Raw genomic sequence first — 18,952 nt, forward strand, 5'->3', positions numbered from 1 at the left:
CCGCAGAGAGAAGGGTAGATACGGGACGCAAAGCCACATGGAAATCAGGGTTGCGTATCCCCGTCTCGAACTATTATTCCAAACAATTACAATGTAGGCACCAAGACGGGCCGGAGAGGCCGACAGCCCATGGGAAAAGACGATAATTATTGGCTATGGGGCTTGCGCATGGCTTGTCAATGGATTCCAAAAAACATCTGTCCCATCTCCAGCTGCTGCTCATTCGTGGGAGACCATGGCCTGGTGACCAGGGGGGTTGATCTCGTGCAAGAGATTTCGGTCTCGAGATGAACACTCCCTCGGAGAAACATTGAAGGGGCACCAACAACAGCCACATGTCCGCACCTCGCCACCTCATACAGCGTGATCATTCGGCTCGTCCGGTTCGTCTCGTCCGGTGTTCGTTCTTGGGGCTAGCCAGCAGCTCCCTGCTGCCATGTGAGCCATCTTTGCGGCGAAGCACCTTACGTACCTTGGTGAGGCGGCCGATGTTCCGGACCCCAATTCTGCTCACTCGTTTCCCATAGGCCACCGGGTTGGTGCGCGTGTGCGACCCCACAGGAACGACGGCGTTCTGGACCTCGCTTGCGTGGCCGCGGGACGGCCAACGCGGACGCAATCCTATCAGCATCATCGAGAGAAACAGCAGTGAACCATCAAGATCCTGGAACGCCGAAGCGTCCAAGATCAATACGTAACCCCCCTTCCCCCCCTCCCCCCCCCCCCCCCTCCCCTTGTAACTCGGGCCTATCTTCCCAGCAGATGATGAGTTCTAGACTAGGTTCTATTGTTTGACCAGGCATCGCGGCATTCCTCGCAGCGCCGTGACGTAGACTGCTCAAGCATTCGCGGTACGGAACACGCAGTTCTGAGTCAACGGTTCGGAACATGGCTTCCGAGAAAGAAGACCTGAACCAGTACTCATCTGGGTTAGCCACCCATTCCCGGCGAACGGCCCGGCCCGCCTGCGAACCAACGGATGGATCTGCAGCTTAATTACCTCGGGCGGTAGTTAGCACCCGAGAACCAGATCCACGGACCCATCCCATTCCTAAGACGTGTTTAGCGCAGATCGCGAGAGGAAATCCAAAGGCCGTGTTCGTGTTTGAGCCGACCGACCCCCCCTGTACCTCAGCTGATCAACACCCTCGTTGCTGGTAAAGCAAGGCTGCCAAGGACTCCATCAAAGTCTCAAACGCTCAACGGGCTATTTCTTGAGGCGCTGTATTCTAGGCCAACGAAGGTGACATCGGTCAAAGGATCAACATCGTTTCCTTCTATCTCTCTTATTTTTTGTTTACGCGTTTCTGACGTCTTTGGAAACCTTTTTCAAAATCCATTCAGATCACCCCATCACTTCTTATTCTCTGCTCGGTGTCTCGCATGGTAGCATTGCTGGTAGTTCTTCGTGGTTAGTCAGCTGAGGTGACAGGGAGAGTCATGTCGCGTACCTGGATCACTGGGACGCAGCAGCTGGCCGCAGTGTGTCTTGGATGCGATCTTGTTAGTTCAGAGCGCTGTTTTACACAGCCTGGGCATCGAGATGATACCATGGCTCAGCGGTCCGGCCAGAGGGAATGAATGGGATAAATACCCTTCTTCTTGTCCTTGACATGGCCATCCGTCTCTCTCATTCCAACACCGGACTTTGCGCACACATCCGAGCTGCTCTTCCCAACACTCGCTTCGACCTTCTCCCCTCTTGACTCCCAACATTGTATCCCTGGTTGCCCTGCAAGATGCACCGCTACCTCATCTTCGCGGCGTCCCTCGCGTCCGCTGCTCTCACGCAGTCCACCTACTACGGCTGCTACACCGACACCCCGGCCCGGGCCCTCACCGGCTCGTTTCTCTTCGCCTCCAACATGACTCTCGCTCTCTGCGAAGCCCACTGCAAGAACTACACGCTCTGGGGCGTCGAGTACTCGACCGAGTGGTACGTTCTGCGCCCCTTGTCCATCCGGCAGCCTTTGGCCCAACCCTCACGCTGCGTACCTGACCTGACCTGACCTGACCTACCACGATCCCAACCTCATTCCCCCTCCACCTCCTCTGGAAAACACATGGATGACCCGTACAACCTTACCACTAACAACTCCGTTTTCCTCCCCCGCCGTCTAGCTACTGCGGAAATTCCCTTGGTCCCCGTTCTTTCCCCACCTTCTCCACGGACTGCTACAAGTCCTGCGGCGGCGACAAGAATGAAACCTGCGGCGGCGACAACCGCCTCTCTCTGTACGGCAAGCCGGCGGAAAACCCGGCCTCGACCCCTCACGTGTACGACCCGCCCGTGACCGCCACCCAGTACGTCGGGTGCTACACGGAGCTTCCCGTGGGCCGCGCGCTCTCCGAGGCCAGGACCTACTCGATGACCCTCATGACCGTCGGCCGGTGCGGCGCTTTCTGCCGGGACAGCGGGTTCCGCTGGTTCGGGCTCGAGTTCTCGTCCGAGTGCTTCTGCGGGGACGAGGTGCACGCGAACAGCACCCTCGCCCAGCTGGACTCGGAATGCAGCATGGCTTGCACGGGCAACGCGACCGAGACGTGCGGCGGGTCCAACAGGATCAGCGTGTACAAGTGGGTGTGAGAGCGAGATCGCTCCGCAGGACGCCCCCCAGTCCCCGAGCCTCTCGGGAAGGCTGCGCGTTTCGGGCCGAGGGGGGAGGTCGTGGCGAGGGGCTGGCGATCGTGATCGGGAGGGAGGGGTCGTGGTTCGATGGAGGTAGCAGGGTCTTTGGGCATCAGAATGCTTGTACAGTAGGAATAGGCTATTTATTGGGTTGTGACTTGAACAGCGTGTTTCCTTCGGCACCCCTTCTCTTGGAAGTATCGTGATGGTTTCCAGAAACGTTCTCGTTCTCAACATCCAACATGCACGCCGTTTCGCGTCGTGCTGCTTGCACGATGCCATGACACATGGAAAACGGTTGGGAGAGGAGCGTGCCCCATGGGAGCCTTATCCCAGGAGAGAGGGCTTCTTTTCAACATCAACGGCGCTCCTGAGATGAATACTACCCCCGGATCCCTCCGCGCAGGCCTTCAGATTCGCTAGAACGGCCGGGGCCTGCCAATCTCCACCAAGCCCTCGATCAATGCTCGCAAAACGAGTACGACCCAAACCACTCCCTACGCTTCTGAACAAGGGTGAACTTGCTCCTCTCCTCCATCAGCTTCTTGCGGTGCTCCTTGGCCTCCTCCGCCGTCATCAGGCCCTCCGGGAGCGGCCCGGCGTTGCGGATCATCGCCACCAGTTCCGCCGGCAGCTTCCCCTTGAGGCTCGCGAGCAAGCTCTCGCTCGGCCTGATGGCGTCGGCGGCGCTGCCCTCCTCCAGCAGCAGATTGAACACGTCCGGAGGGAGGTCGCCCGGGCTGGCGCCCTCGCCGGTGCCAAAGGTGGCTTCGCACCACCAGTCGAAGCGCTGCGGGGGCACGTTGGCGGTGGAGATGACGCGCTGGGTCGGGTCGACGAGCCAGAGGGCGATGAAGCGGCGGTGGCCAGGCTTGGTAGGGTCGGCGAGGCGGAAGGAGGAGACGCGGTGTTGGCTAGGGGAGGAAGGTCGTCAACGGGAAGCTGGTGGCGTCGCTGGAGGACGAGGGGGGGGGGGGGGGGGAAGGAGGAACTTACAAGACATTGGGAAAGGCGAGGAACCTTCCCTGCGGCGTCGCGACGCTCCCGTAGACCTGGACGGTTTCCACGTCGACCAAGCCAAGCGCGGTGCCGTAGAGCCGCTCGTATAGGCGGTACATGTCCTGCCCGACTTGGTCTTGCAGCTCTTCCTGTTCCTTGGCGGTGGCCATGCGGAACGAGAGGTGGCTGTCGGTGATGTTCTCCGAGTCGATGTAGTAGAGGGCCGTAGCGACGATGTGCTCGTTCACCATGCCCTCGACCTGTTCGAGGCCGTTGATTAGCGTGGCCGCCCGAGACAAGATCCCGAAGGGTGCCGCGGGCGCGGCGCGGCGCGAGTGACTTACATGCCACCCGCCGGCCGGAAACGTGGGCTTTTCCGGCGTCAGCTCGATCGAGGCCATCTTGACGATGACCTGCAGGCCCGTGTCGCGAAACCTCTCGCGGAGCCTCTGCAGGACGGTGTACTCGATGGGCCCCCGCTCGGTCGCCCCCATGAGGATGGGGTCGCGGATCTGGCGCCACTTGAGGCGCTGCAGCTTGCGCTGGTTCTTGGCTTCCTCGTCCTCCATTTGCTCCTCGACCTCGTCATCGAGCATGTATTCGGGCTCCATGCCGTCCTCCGGTTCGACGGGCCCCTCCCGGCCTTCGATCTCTGCAAGGATCTCGGGGCGAAACGGCTCGAAGTGCTCGTCTTCGTCCTCGTCGCTTGAGGAGGGGCGGGCAGGATGCGCGTTAACGCGACGGGCAAGATCTTCTCAAGGCAGGATGGGCGACTCACTCGACGGGAGGAGGATACCGCAGCCGTTGCTGATCCTGGCCCGTGTCCTTGTTGATGGCCCTGGCGCTGCACACGCTCTCCCAGGCGGGGATGGCAAGGTCGATGAGCTTCTCGATCAGGCGGTACGTGCCCGCGTGCTTCTCGGGGTGGAGGTTGTTGATGTAGCTGATGAAGCGCACGGTGCCGTCGTCTTGGAAGGCAAGGTTGGCCGGCAGCCACTGGTACGTGCGCGACCAGTACTCCTCAGGAACGTGGTTGCGGATCATATGGGCCCTGACATCGTCGGGGAGGGGGTCGCTCTCCCGGGGGTGTATCTCGATAGGCGCGCCCTTGCCCGACCACTTGCCGATGGCGTCCTCCACTCCCACCACCTCCTCCTGGAAGAAGTTGGATTTGCCTGCCAAGGAGTTTCTTCAGCCACGAGACGCAACGAAGGAAAGGCGCATCGACGCCAACCTACCGTAGACAAAGGGGTACAGGGACGGATGGACCAGATCCTGGACCATGTCATCCGTGCCGGGGTGCCAGTCCGGGCTGTCGCCCTGCTCGACGCGGAGCTTCTCAAAGGCGGCCACGAAACCCTGGCGGAGCTCCTCGTCCACCAGGGTGTCGGATTTGACGACGGTGTTAAAGTCGACCGACGACCATGTGGCGGCTCGCGAAGAGTTGAGGGTAAACGTCAAGCCCGTCTTTTTGAAGTGCTCGGCCTTGCAGCGCAGCTCAAAGATGCACTGTTGTTCTCGTTGTCAGCCTTGGGGACAGCCACCAGGAACGAGGAAAGGGGAACATGACGTGCATAGTGAAAGATGTCCTCGGTGATGAACCTCGTGCGGGTAGGCTTGGGCACCTCGCACTTCGGGTCGACGATCTCGTTGTAGAGGTCCTCCTCGGGCATGCTTTTGGCCTCCTCGAGCCACTTGGCCACGATATTGTCGTCAAAGACCTTCTCGTGCCAGTTGGGCTTGTCGGTCAGGCGGTCCATCAAGTTCATCATGAACACCTCGCGGACCTGCAGGAGGCTCGAAACGGCTCCCGGCATGGCGCTGCATGAGCCGAACCGATAAATGTCGGCGTTGGTCATGCAGTCCGCAGGGAAGCGGATGAAGCGCAGAGGCAGGCCGGCGCCGGGATAGACGGGTCCAGAGGCCATGCTGAAGGTCTCCTGAGATGCCAATGTTGACGTGGTGGATAGGTGGTTGTTGACCGTTTGGAAGAAGCCGATGCAAGGGAAAACAGCGGTGTCGGCGGGCCGTTTGCTTTGAAATCGGCTCGACCTGTGACCGAGAGGCTGGCTGGGACAAGATGGTGCCCAACTCAGCCGATGGATGTTCTCGAGGGCTTCCCGTGCTGATATTTGAGTTGTCGAGCTCGCGCTGCAAGCTGCATGCAACTTAGCCCGGCCAGGTCCTCCTCCTCATCTGCGAGAGCTGTACATACGAGAGCCGTTCCCCGCAGGCCATTGCTGCCTCTGCTAGCGCCTAGGCACAGGCTTGGCGTTGCAATGAGCTGACTACTATAGTTGCTCTGCCGGCGCCCCTTTTTCCGGATCCTTGCCGTGCGTGGTGTGGTGTTGATCCTCAACTCCACCGGCCTATCGCCAACTCCACCAGACGGCTCCAGGGGTTTAGGCAGCACATCGCTTTGAGCCTGTCGTCAATGAGTTTTCTATCCCAGTTGCTTGGCCGTGAACGCCCACGGCATCCTGATGGCTCGCGGCGACCTTCATCGCAACCCCCTCCCCCCCCCCCCCCCCCCATGACATGGCTCGAGCCGCTTAGATGACCCATCTGGGGATGCGTGGTGCATGATCATGATCACGATGCTGATGACGGTCAGAATCTTGTCAGGTTCGACGTCCATCATGAATGGATCCAGGTGTCTTGGTGAAAACCTGTTCTTGGGATGCTCTATGATTACATGCCCTGACCCTCTACTATTACTTGTGCTTGTATCGATGAGCCGACGGGCTCTCTCCGCCCAGGGATTTACTTCTTCTTCCAGCGGAACAACCCCGAGAGGCTCATGCCTCGGACCCGGAACACGTAATACAGGCCAACTGCCACCGCCAGATCAAAGGCGATGTACGCCCACATGATGCCAAAGTTCCTCCACCTGTCGCTCCAGTAGATGTCGACCGCCTTCAGGAACTGATCGGCCACGCTGAACGGACAGTACTGGCAGGCTTCCGTGGCGAGCGGGTTCTGCAGCACGCCCTCGGCCTTGCCCGCCAGCGGCGACAGGTACTCGAGGCACGTCATGCCCGCGGGGGGGTTGAACGTCAGGCTCTCGGACGGCGAGCACGTGACGGGGCGGCCGTGCAGCATGGTCGCGACGATGCCCGCGATCCAGTAGGTGAAGGGCGAGACGTAGTACATGAAGGTCCAAAACCCGGGCATGGCCTGCCGCGTCTGCAGCACGCCGCTGAAGATGGTGCTCATCATGGTGAGGAGGATGACGATGCCCGAGGCGGCCTGGGCGTCGGGGAGCGCGACGATGGTCATGTGCGCAAAGGCGCTGGCGTACATGAAGAGCTGCACGAGGAAGAGCAGGACGAGGCCCTGGCGGGCCGACGACTGCACGCCGACGACGGGGTAGTAGAAGCAGGCGAAGGTGAGGATGCCCGTCAGGATCTGGTACGGCATCTCCACCACCATGTTGGCGATGAGGAAGGCCTTCCACGAGTAGGCCTTGCTGGGGCGCTCGCGGACCTCGTAGAGGGAGCGTTGGGTGGTGAAGAGGGGTTGGATCTACGAGGGGATCTCGGTCAGCCGGTCTGCGCTTTTTTTTGTTGGATGGTCGGGAGGGATCTGATAAGGAAGAGGGAAAACAAAAACGCTCACCTGCTGCACCAACGTGGTGAAGATGGTGGTCACCATGAAGACGGCAAACACGACGTTCCGCATGCCGGCCTGGGACCCGTCCGGCTTGAAGAAGCTGAACCCGATGAACAAGCCCGACATGACGCCCAGCAGCAGCTTGGCCAGCACGTAGCCCGGCATGCGCCAGTACTGCTCAAAGATGCGCTTCGTCACGGCCCAGACCTGCGTGTGGAAGGGCATGGCGAACTCGCCGTGGTCGGCTCCCCGCTCCTCCTCCTCCTCGGCGGCCTGATCGCCGCCCCCGCCGCGGCCGCAGATGCGGTCGATCTCGGCCAGCACCGCGGCGTTCTCCGGGCTCTGCTTCCACACCTCGTGCCAGTCCTCGCCCTTGTCGTTCACCTCCTGGGCGACCATCTCGAGCATGTACTCGGCCGGGTTCTCGTCGTCGCCGCAGCGGCGGCCGCCGTTCCTCTCAAAGTAGCCGAGCAGCGCCTGCGAGTTCTTGCCGATGTCGCCAAAGTACACGGTGCGGCCGCCCTTGGCGAGGAAGAGCAGCCGGTCGAACTGCTGGAAGAGCACGGCGTTGGGCTGGTGGATGGTGCACAGCACGGCCTGCCCCGCGTCGGCCAGGCGGCGCAGGAGCACGCAGATGCTCCACGCGCTCTGCGAGTCGAGGCCGCTCGTCGGCTCGTCGAGGAAGAGCAGCAGCTTCGGCTTGGCGACGAGCTCGACGCCGATGGTCAGCATCTTGCGCTGCTCCACGTTGAGGCCCGAGCCGGGCACGCCGACGACCGCGTCGGCGTACTCTTCCATGCCGAGGATCTTGATGACCTCTTCGACGAAGGCGTACTTTTCGGCGACGGGGACGGAGGGAGGACGGCGGAGCAGGGCGCTGAAGCGGAGGGACTCGCGCACGGTGGCGGTGTCGAGGTGGAGATCTGGAAAGGGGGCGGCCGCGGCCGGGTTAGCATGCCGTCCTATGCGTCCCAACAGCCCGAGGCGGCCAGCAAGGTTGCATGAGACATCCAGGGGGGGAGAAACGTACCTTGCTGCTGCACGTAGCCGGTTTGACGCTGAAAGTCGGCCCCGACGATGCGGCCGTTGACCAGCATGTCGCCGGTGACGACGCCCACGGTGGTGCGGCGGGCGAGGACGTCCAGCAGGGTTGTCTTGCCGGCGCCCGAGGCGCCCATGAGCGCGGTCAAGGTGCCCGGCTTGACCCAGCCGGACACGTGGTTCAGCAGCCGGCGCTGGCCGTCCTTGACCTGGATGTCGTACACGACGTCCTTCCAGGTGAAGACGTCCGTGTGCGGCTCCATGCCGACGGGAGCGTTCCGGCCAGGCGCGGCGGCGTCGGCGCCGTTGGCCTTCTCCGTCCTGACCCCGGCGTCGCCGGCGCGGGCGTCTTCCTCGTCGCCCTTGCTGCCGGCGCGCTTGGGATCCAGATGGGCCGGGACCCGGCCGCGCCGGAAGACGAGCGCCTCGGCGGTGCTCGTGGTGGACGAGTTGAGCTCCACGGCGACGAAGTAGATGAGCGTGAAGCCGACCAGGAACGCCATCAGGATGCCAAAGTTGCGCCAGAGGTGCGAGAACCTGTAGCCGTACATGGCCTCGATGTAGGCATCGCCGCTGACGGTTGGGCGGCCGGCCACGGCGCCGGCGCTGGCGCAGACCCAGGAGTCGCCGCGGGGAGGGGAATAGGGCGGGACGATTTGAGAACAAGGGAACTCGCGCCCGTGGAACTCGTTGGCGATGAGCATCTCGAAGCCGTAGTAGATGGGGTTGAGCCAGCGGAGCCAGCCGAACCAAGGGTGCATTTCCGGGACGGGAATGCTGGAGGGGGAGGCGAGGGGAACGATCAGCGGGCTTTGACCGGGACGGGGACGGGATGAGCCAGAAAAAAACTTACATGTAGCCGGTGTAAACGATGAGGACCAGGACGATGACGCCGGCGAGGGCCATGGCTTGCGAGACGGTCTTGGTGACGGCGGCCAGCGTGCGGAAGACGGCCGTCATGGTGAAGGTGGCGACGTACGAGACGAGAAAGTAGAGGAAGAAGTTGCCCGGCTTCCGCTGCAGGCCCGCGAGGAAGTAGACGATGAGGTTGAAGACGGTGGCGGCGACAAACTTGACGGGGATGTCGGCCACGATACCCGCGGCCGCCTCGGTGAAGGGGTGATAAAAGGCGTACGACGCATGCTTCTCGACGATGGGCCGCTGGGCGTACAGGGTGTCGATCTCGGAGATGGCCGTCAGGGCGTTCAGGAGGATGGCCATGAACAGGACGGATCCCTTGCCGTCGAAGCCGGCGGTGGCGTTGGGGTTGCCGTAAAAGATGGAGCCGATGATGAGCGCGAGCACGAGCTGGGCGAAGAGGTGCACGCCCGTGCCGGCCAGGTTGTTCCAAAGGCGCTGGTACGCCCTCGTCGTGTTGTGGCGGATCTGCGCCGGGATGCTGATCATGTACGGCGAGCCGGGGCGGACGCCCTGGGCCTGGCGGTGGCGCTTCCTGTCACGCTGCGCCGCCAGGCTGGCCTCGCGCCTCTCGCCGGGGGCGAACTCGTCGTCGTAGCGCGCCATGTCCCGCTGCAGCGCGGCGAACTCGGGTGAGGCAAGCCAGCACTGCTCAAACTCCTCGGGCGTGCGAGGGACCTTGTGCTCCATGCCGGGCCTGGGGACGCGCTCCGACGGGTTGGTGATGCTGGTCAGGAAGTCGCCCGTCGTCTGGCGCGGCGGGCACAGCCAGCCCTGGCGCTCAAAGAAGGCCTTGGCGGCGTGGGCCGGGCCGAAGTAGATCTGCCGGCCCTCGTACAGCACCGTGGCCTTGTCGAACAGGTCGTAGATGGCCTGGCTGGCCTGGTAGATGGCCACGGCGTGGGCATGGGTGCTGATGTCGGACGACACGCGCAGCGCCTGCACGAACTTGAGGGCGCTCGCCGAGTCCAGGCCCCGGGTGCTGTTATCCCACGCGCATATGGGGGACCCGGCGACGGCCATCTCGGCGATGCTCACGCGCTTGCGCTCGCCGCCCGACACGCCGCGGATGTAGTCGCTGCCGACCCGGGTGTGGTAGACGTGCGACAGGCCAAAGACGGCCATGACCACGCGGGCGATGTAGCGGTGGTACTCGGCCCGCGGCATGGAGGCGGCGCGGTGCGACGGCGTGCGCATGGCGGCGGCGAACTCGAGGGTTTGCCCGACGGTGAGGTGCGGGAAGTGCTTGTCGACCTGGTCGAGCGTCAGCCATCTTTTTTTTTTTTGGTCCCAACAACGCACACGCTAGACACACCATCACCTCCGAGAAAAGGGGAGAGAGAGAGAAAGAGAGAGAGAGAGAGAGAGAAAAGAGAGAGAGAAGGGAGGGAAGGGAAAAGAAAAAAAAAAAAAAAGGACTGCTCAGAAAAGGGCTCACTCACCTCCTGGTTATACACCACCTCGCCTTTAAACTCCTTCCTCATGACGTCCATTTCCACGCCGTTGTAATGCACCTTGGCCTCCCTGCCCAGCATCAAGCCGTCCGTCTCGCCGCAGATGGTCTTCAGGAACGTGCTGCACCCGCTGCCGGGCCGTCCCAGGACCACCAGCAGCTCGCCGCTCCTGAGCAGGCCGTGGAACCCGTGGAGGATCTGCTTGCGCTGCTTGTTGCGCGCCATCTCGCCGACCCTGGCCGGGGCCGCCAGGACGCTCGTCACCGTCTCCTGCAGCTGCAGGGCCGAGCCCGAGCCGAACACGTCGAGGTCCCTCCAGAGGACGCCGAGGTGGCTGGCCTGGTGGCCCTGCTCGTTGAGCTGGCGGATGAAGTGGCGCACCCATTTCGTCACGTCAAAGTCGGCCGAGTCCGGGTTGAGGGCGGCGTCGGTGGCGTCGATGGTCTCCGGATGGTGCTGGGAGAGGGCGGTGGCGATGCGGCGGAGCTCGTTCTGGTCGTGCTCCTCGAGGGCGTGCTCGAGGGAGCGCCGGCGGTCCGCGTTGGGCCGCGTGAGGGAGAAGCGCCTCTGGCGGTAGGGGTCGTGCTCGCCGACGGTTTCGGAGCTGTCGTCGTAGACGCTGGAGCCGGGGGTGCCGGCGGCCGGATCGACCAGCGCGGGCGGGAGGGTTTCCGGCGGCTGGCCCGCCATGATGGGACCTGAACGAGCCGACGGGGTCCTCCGCTGTCGTGATACGTGATACAAGTAAGGCACCAAGAGGTAAGCAGGGAGTAGTAGAAAGGTAGGTAGGGCAGGTCAGGTCCTCATGGGGCACTGCTGTGGCCGCTCACGATATCGCTGGTGACTACGTTCCTCGGATCCCTCCACCGATTGCCGTTGATCGCAGAACCTCAAGAAGCCCCCGGGAGGAGGAGGAGGGGGGGAGGGAACCTCCCACATTCATATCGCCCCCTCCCCCGGCGTCGAAGCCTTTCAGCATTCCATAGTCCAAACCAACAAAGCTGCCTCCCGCTGCTCCGTGCCCGATTCCGAACACCGTTTGGGTGGGGCCGGTTATCATGGTCTAAGCCGGGATGGGTCGGAATCGTTCCGGCGGATGGTCTACCATACACCCCCCCCCCTCTCTCTCTCTCAAATCGCTGGCGTCAACCCACGGTCCTGAGCGGTCGGGATGGACCCGGAACATCGACGGCGAGGGGTCCACCGCGTATCGCAGCGTGGATGGATGTCATTTCCGGACCCCGATCCCATTCTTCCAGTGCCTGCGCGGGCGACTTACTCAGACCCGGCTCATGCGAAGCGGCGTGGCTCCATCTAGCTCGGTCCGGTTATGGTGGTGTCCTGTCCATGCCTGAGCCCGAAGGGGCACAACGTAGGGGGAGAGAGGTCGCATACAAGCAACCACAGGGCTGAATCCCGCCACCGCCACCGAGCCTCAACGTCACACATCCACTCCATCTTATAGTATCGTACTGTGTACACTACTACGGCCGGGAGGAAGCGTTGCCTAACTCTGTCTGGCCCGGGTGGAGCGGCCGCATGCGACCTGAGTGAGCACTACGCAGTAGTTAGCGTCCGTTCTCGGCCTTGAAGGGAGGGGGGGCGGACGTAGGACGTAGTGGATCACCAGGGAGTGGACCGATCGTTGCGGGCCATGAGAGAAAAAAAAAAAAAGAATCGTGATTCACTAGTCCTGTTTACACAATTTCCGTTCGCCTTCTCGAAACCCGCGTTGGCCCGAAGCCTGGGCATTCTCGGCGGCGGCCCCCCCATGGTGCTCGGTTCCAGAAGCGAACCTTCACATGTCGGTCTAAGCGTTCAAGTCCGGCATTGGGATGGCGAGCGAGCGATGGCGTCAGGGGTAAACGCTCCACCGTCACCCGAACCGTCCGCGACGGGCACGGCGTGTGAAGCGACGAACCCCCCCTCCAAGATAAAGGCACATCGGGATTCGTCAAATGTTGAAACATCGGGATCGGGGTTGAGGATAACTACACCAGGTAGGCTCGCCCGCGCAGCAGGAAGCATCGTCAGCGCCGACGAGAACAACACCACCCTGAATCAAACCGGCCAGAGAGCCAAAGCCAGGTGGCGCCAAGGCAAAACGGGCTGAGAACCATCCCAAGACGTGGGTGGGTGGTCTCGGGACCCCTGTCGCCAGCTCGCTAGCGACGTCGATCAGCCGAGTCAAGCATCAGAGACGCAACCGCTTGGCATGGGAAAGGGTCGGATCCATCCCGATGATAGCCCTACCCTGCGTAGTTGCTGTGCATGTACATACTGGACGACCGGGCCAAGGACCACGACGACGACGACGACGACGATGCTAGCGCTTACGGCACACCTTCAGCTCCCATGGTGACGGCTCCTTGCAACCCAATCCGGCAGGGTAGATATTCCGCTCTACGTGTAGCACGGTAATAATACATACAGCAATCGCTCTGCCGCTGCTCGCTCCCCTTTCTCTTCCAGCCCATCGTCCATCACGCGGCTCCCCCCTTCTTCTTCGCAATCACCCACACATACGTCAGCTCGCTCGCCCTATCCGCCTCGTCGGCCGCCTCCCTCTCCAGCACCTCCAACCCGGCCTCCTCCAGCACCTTGACCGTCTTGTCCTCCCCCCAACCGCTCAAGTACACCCACCCGTCTCTGTGCCCCAGCCATCCCGTCCTCACCTCCCCCGCCACTTCTTCCTTGGCAACGTTGATCATCAGCAACCCCTCCCTCTTCAGCCACCGCGCCGCCCGGTGCAGAAACACCGTCTGCTCCTCCCTGGGCAAGTGCACCAGGCTGTACAGCCCCACGACGGCGTCGAAGCTCTCCGGGGGGAACCGCAGGTCCATCATGTCGCTCTCCACCAGCTGAAGCGTCCCTCGCGGCGACGGCCCGCCGCCGTCTCCGTCTCTGCTGCTGCCGCTTGTGTTGTCCATCAACCTCGTCAGGTCCAGCGACGACGCCGGCGGCGACGGCTTCGTGTTCTCGGCGGCGAGCCCGAGCTGGACGCCCGACAGGTCCACGCCCACCGCGTCCAGCTTCTCGTGCAGCAGGAGGTTCAGCACGGGGAGGCCCGCCCCGCAGCCCACCTCGAGCGCCTTCATCCCGCGCAGGCTGACGGGCGGAGGGCTTTCGGCGGCGGCGGCGGAGGAGGAGGAGGAGGAGGAGGAGGAGGAAGAGGAGGGCGCCGTCACGTCCTCGAGCCCCGGCCACGAGGGGAGGCGCGGCAGGCTTGGCGGCGGGCGGAGGCCTTCGAGGGGGATGCGCCGGCGCTTGTCGCGGAGGTGGGCGAGGAGCTTTTCCACCTAGGCGACGCGCTGGGTGCGGTAGAGCATCGTAGATTCGTTGTAGCGCGGGGCCAGCGTGTTGAAGGTTGTCCTGAGGCGGGATTTTAGGTCGGGCGGCGGCAGCGTGGCGGCGGGGCCGGGCTGGGTGACGGTGGAGAGGCTTGGCTGGTCCGGGCTGTCGGAGCCGGAGGGGTCACCGGGCTTGCTGGATGCATCCTTGGCGGTAAGGGCGAGGAAATCCATGAGGGTCATGGTGGTGATGGCGATGCGGATGACGGGTGGGCTGCTGGCCGCTGCTGCTGAGGCAAAAGAACAAGACGATGATGATGAGAGAAGGATGTTGGCTGCAATGAGGATGCCGGATTCAGAACCAAGGGGAGCCTAGGAATAAGAGGACGGACGAAAGATAAAGAAAAAAAAAAAAAAAAAAAGAGGAAGAAGAGGAGACAAGACGAGGGTTGGGAGGTGTCTGTCTTGTAACTGTCGAGATTTGCAAGACCGGCCAGCCATCCAATCCAGTCCAGGTGCGACAGCATCAACAAAGAGCATGGGCGATGGAAGATGGAAGAGAGCCATGTTCTATCTTTGCCGGAGGTCACCACCGCCCCAGGGCGATCTCTCCAGATGTTCCTGCTTGCGCTGAACGGCCGCGGTACTATACCGAAGGGAGGACGCCGGCGTCCACGTTGAGATGGACGGTCGGTAGGCAAGAACGAGAGCCAGGGCGACAAGCCTGTCATTCACAACCCAAGCTCCGTGTGGCATGGTTCCCAGAAACGGCACCTGGCATCTCGTCGCCCGATGCATAGGTAGGTATGGAGCCCTGGACCTGACATGATCCAAGGCTGCCGAGGTGTATCTAGCGAGGTATGTATCTTGTAAAAGGGAATCCAAGGCCATGGTCCAATTCCTGGACTCCCCCGTCCCTTTCCAATCCCACCCAACTCCGTCTCCATCCCGGCGCCTGACCCGACCCTTTGGGACTCCGGATCGAGCGCTGGAAAAGGAAACAAGCAATACCATGACGCCTCGGGTCTTCTCCGGGAGACAACCTGACCTTCCCACCTAGCCCTCGTTCCCGGCTTCCGACGACCCCGAGGAGCTTGAGCCGTTCAGGTGGCAGCCGGCGGCGCCGTTGGTCGCCTTGGCCGTCTCGCCGTTGACCTTGACGGGGATCCCGGCCGTTGCGTGACCCGGCTCGGTCCCTTCGGCCTTCTTTTGGCTCTCCGCCTCCCGGCTTTGTTCGTTGCCGCCGTTGACTGCCGCCGCCTCTGTGCTCGTTTCTTGTTCCTTCTTCTTGGCCGTCCCGGCCGCCTTCCGCTCCATGTCCTCCTTCAGCCTCTCCAGCTCCTCGTCGGAATCGTGGCCCTTGAGCTCCTGGGCCAGCGCCCGCGCCTTCTTGGCCCTCCTTTCCCTTCTCCGCCGCTTCTTGGCCTCGGCCGCCTTGCGCTCCTTCTCCCGGGCCGCCTCCAAGACGGCCAGCTCCTCTTGGACCCACGCGGCGATGTTGCGGGCCGCGGCGGCGGGCGAGTCGCGGTGGCTGAGCAGGTACCCCTGGATCTGGGCCGGGGTGAAGACCTCGTTGGGGATGGCCCGGCTGAAGGCGAGGGCGAGCCGCTCGAGCTCGGCCTGGGGCAGGAGGCGCGCCGACGCCGAGGAGCGGTCGGCGGGCTGGCCGAGGCCGTCCGGGTCCGGGCCGAACATGCGCAGGAACATGAGCTCGCAGCTGCGCTGGGAGATGTGGCCGAGGTAGAGCATGCGGTCGACGCGGCCCGGGCGGATGAGGGCCTTGTCGAGCTTGTCGGCGTAGTTGCTCGTCATGAGCACGATGCGGCCCTCCTGCGACGCGACGCCGTCGATGACGTTGAGCAGGCCCGACAGGGTGCAGTTGGAGCGGGTGCGCTCGGATTTGTCGCCATCGGATTCGCTGTTGTCGCCGCTGTCGTCGTCGTCGTCGTCGTCGTCGTCGTTGTCGTCGTCGTCGTCGCCGTTGCGGTTGCCGTTGCGGCGGGAATCGCGGCGGTCCCGGCGCTTGATGCCGACGGCGTCGATGTCCTCGAGCAGGACGAGGCACCGCGGCGGCAGGGACGTGAAGAGCTTCTCGAGCACGCCGTCGTCGCGCACCGACGGCATGTGCAGCAGGTACAGCTCGAGGCCGAAGCGCCCCGCCAGGGCGAGCGAGAGGGACGTCTTGCCGGTGCCGGGGGGCCCGTAGAGCAGAAAGCCTCGGCGGTAGGGGATGCCGCGGCGGTTGTAAAACTTGCGGGTGTTGACGTCGAGGTAGCTTTCCACGTCGGCCACCAGGTCCGCCTTGACCTTTTCGTCAAAGTGCACCGTCTCGAGGGGCCGCAGGGGCCGCAGGATGGTGGTGTCCCAGGACTCGTCGTAGCTGCGCTTGCTGATGCGCACCGTGATGTAGGCCTCGCGCTGCTTGTCGGCAAAGTCGCGGCAGGCGTCGAGGAAGCGCTTGATGGGCTCGACGGAGCGGCCGAGGCACATGACGACGAGGGGCTCGTCGCCCTCGGGCGCGCCCGCGTACTCGTCGGGCGTGTTGGCCGAGGAGCTGCGGTAGTAGGAGCCCGCGGTGAGGATGCGCTTGACCATGAAGAGGTTGCGGTTGTGGAGGAACCAGGTGGTGCCAAAGGTGGGCAGGTACTGCACGGGCACGCGCTTCTCGTGGTGCAGGTCGTTGCGCTCCTGGTGGGAGCGGCGGTAGGACCACGTGTCGTCGTTCTGGACCGGCTCCGAGCTGGCCGTCAGGATGCGCGTGCCGCCCTTGGAGAGCACGTGGGCGCCGAGCCAGTTGAGGACCTCGCGGTTCAGGCGGTCGTTGCCGGCGATGGAGATGGAGGCGGTGAGGAAGCGGACGATCCACCAGTAGATCTTGAAGCCCGTGTCCTGGAGCGACTGGGCGCCGCTCGAGGCCGCCCCCATGAGGGCGGCGACGGTGAGGACGGTGGTCAGGTCGAGGCGGAGCCATTTCTTGAAGAAGTCTCGGAGGAGGGAAAAGCCGGGGACGCGTTCCTCGAGGTCCGAGATGGCCGAGGATCCGCCGTTGAGCACCGTGGTGCCGGCGAGGGCGAGGAGGCTGTTCATGGCGGACGAGCACCCCGAGGGGAGAGGGAGGGAACGGCAATGGGGTTGGACACCCGCTGCTTGTCTCTCACCCTCACCCTATCCGTCAGGTAGTCAATACCTTGGTTTTGGTGCGTTTCGAAAGGCCAAAGACAAACAAAGTCAACGACCCCTTTTCTATGTCCTTGACGCTCTGGGACAATGGGCGCAGTTGGATGCAACCAACCAACACGCTGTCGCACAGCTCACCCACCAAGGCGACGTTGATCTTTTTTCTTTTTTTGTTAAAACAAAAAAGATGATACCGAAAGGAAACCAAAAAAAAAAAAAGAAAGAAAACGCCGAGACGAGAGTGAAGATAAATAGAGGCGAAAATGAGGACGACCCCCCTCCCTCCGCCATCCCTGGGCCCGAAGAACGCTGCAGCCTACGCAGCATGCGACAGTTCAAGCAACCTGACTAACTGCCTGCCGGCGTGATGCGTGATGGTCCGGGTTGTTGGCTCCAGCGCGGGCTGACATCACCTCACGCCCCCTCTCTGGCTTTGTTGACGGCCGAGAGGTGCGTGCGCGACCTCCCAAGCCCTCCGTCCAAATCAGACCGCAGAAGGCGGCTCGCTACTCGTCCAGCCAAGACAACAGCCGCAGGCCTGCATCCAGCCTGCAGGTGGATTGCGCTGCTACGGTAGGCAACGTTCTGTCAAGCCGTACGGGCATTCCCTGGTCGGCACCCGCGGCGCGTCAGGCGGGATGTTGCTCATGCGGCCGCCGTCCGGATGCACGCACACCGGCCACCCGCTGGGACGGGAGAAAGGCTTTCGCAGCGTCAGGTCGGGTCGGGTCCATGTTGGGAGGCGGCTGGCTGGTTTGGTGGTGGTGGTGGTGATGGCGGTGGTGGATGTCATCCATTCTCCCGGAACTCCCTGGAACCAGCAGGACGTGCAACCAGCCGAAATGCTTTCAGCATCTCGGATGGCTCAACGTGTCCTGCATTGTCTGACATGCGGCAGGCCAGCTTGTGGCTGGCTGGGCTGGGCTGGGCTGACTAGGTGGCCCGCGGGGTAACCATGCGGTCTGGGTGTACTATACAGTACATACGCAGAACATGCGTAGGGTTGGCTGTGGGCGCCTGCGGATCCGGCTCCGGCCCCGGCCCCGGCTCTAATACTCGCTTGGCTGCTGATTGACAGGGGCCCAAGGCCTCCCAAGGCCTCCGGGGGAGATGATGCGGGTCTCTGGCAGAGCGATGACGACGACCTCCCCGGACCAGGAGAGCTGACGAGACTTTGCAGCGGGGAAGCCGTCCGGGTCCTCAGCATCTCTGAGCTGTACCAACAGGGCTGTCCTCGAATTCCAAACTTCTCCTGGGTGATGCTTATAGTAGGTATGTTCGATCCGGCCTAGGACCCAAGGAGCGATGGATGACGAAGCACTTGAGGGAACCTTTTGGAGAGGGGCTTTTCCAGGCAACCAAGCGACAAGCGACATGCGACAAGCATGGCGGGCTTCTCGGCATCGGGGCTGGGCGGTGAGAAGCAACCCGATGCATGTAGTCGTATGCATGACATCATGTCCCCAGGAGACAGACGCCCGAAAAAAGAAGCCCACGCTGAAAGACGAAAAAAAAAAAGGCCAATGAACATTCCGACAAGGTATTTCGCCAAGGTGGCTAGTCATCTAGGTGCTAATACCGTCAGTGTAGGTCACCGTCATGTATTCTCGTTGAACCCCCTATTTTGGGAGAGGGCATCACAGTACACAGCGGTACCTGAGTACATACTGCGTACATAACGACCTGATCCGGATGCCAGGGTTAGGGTCCGTAAGGCTGTTGACTGCGTAACAATGCATACGCCGTACCTCCATAACGGTGTAAGTCCCGGGAGATCCACGCGCACCCAAGGACTTTGGCAGCCATCAGCCTCAGCTCGGGCACCTTGCTCA

General features: G+C 62.6%; 5 protein-coding genes across 5 annotated transcripts; 1 reads left to right on the forward strand and 4 right to left on the reverse strand.

Annotated features, from left to right (window-relative positions):
• Positions 1 to 1,739: 1,739 nt before the first annotated feature.
• VTJ83DRAFT_1355 (uncharacterized protein) lies at positions 1,740 to 2,587 on the forward strand (the record flags this gene model as incomplete). The annotated part of the gene is made up of 2 exons (XM_071007505.1): positions 1,740 to 1,936; positions 2,122 to 2,587. The coding sequence occupies 2 exons, from the start codon at positions 1,740 to 1,742 to the stop codon at positions 2,585 to 2,587; spliced, it is 663 nt and encodes a 220-aa protein (XP_070870708.1).
• A 502-nt stretch (positions 2,588 to 3,089) lies between these two features.
• Positions 3,090 to 5,556, reverse strand: VTJ83DRAFT_1356 (uncharacterized protein; the record flags this gene model as incomplete). The annotated part of the gene is made up of 6 exons (XM_071007506.1): positions 3,090 to 3,543; positions 3,626 to 3,888; positions 3,973 to 4,333; positions 4,407 to 4,803; positions 4,867 to 5,137; positions 5,203 to 5,556. 6 exons carry the CDS (start codon positions 5,554 to 5,556, stop codon positions 3,090 to 3,092), a joined length of 2,100 nt encoding a protein of 699 aa, XP_070870709.1.
• Positions 5,557 to 6,391: 835 nt separating this feature from the next.
• On the reverse strand, positions 6,392 to 11,343 carry VTJ83DRAFT_1357 (uncharacterized protein; the record flags this gene model as incomplete). Its single annotated transcript, XM_071007507.1, has 5 exons — positions 6,392 to 7,153; positions 7,247 to 8,163; positions 8,271 to 9,058; positions 9,135 to 10,453; positions 10,642 to 11,343. The coding sequence occupies 5 exons, from the start codon at positions 11,341 to 11,343 to the stop codon at positions 6,392 to 6,394; spliced, it is 4,488 nt and encodes a 1,495-aa protein (XP_070870710.1).
• Positions 11,344 to 13,136: 1,793 nt separating this feature from the next.
• On the reverse strand, positions 13,137 to 14,186 carry VTJ83DRAFT_1358 (uncharacterized protein; the record flags this gene model as incomplete). The annotated part of the gene is made up of 2 exons (XM_071007508.1): positions 13,137 to 13,919; positions 13,962 to 14,186. The coding sequence occupies 2 exons, from the start codon at positions 14,184 to 14,186 to the stop codon at positions 13,137 to 13,139; spliced, it is 1,008 nt and encodes a 335-aa protein (XP_070870711.1).
• An 813-nt stretch (positions 14,187 to 14,999) lies between these two features.
• VTJ83DRAFT_1359 (uncharacterized protein) lies at positions 15,000 to 17,030 on the reverse strand (the record flags this gene model as incomplete). Its single annotated transcript, XM_071007509.1, has 1 exon — positions 15,000 to 17,030. The coding sequence occupies one exon, from the start codon at positions 17,028 to 17,030 to the stop codon at positions 15,000 to 15,002; it is 2,031 nt and encodes a 676-aa protein (XP_070870712.1).
• Between the last annotated feature and the right edge of the window lie 1,922 nt (positions 17,031 to 18,952).

This window comes from Remersonia thermophila, chromosome 1, assembly GCF_042764415.1.
Source record: "Remersonia thermophila strain ATCC 22073 chromosome 1, whole genome shotgun sequence".
Taxonomy (NCBI): Eukaryota; Fungi; Ascomycota; class Sordariomycetes; order Sordariales; family Chaetomiaceae; genus Remersonia; species Remersonia thermophila.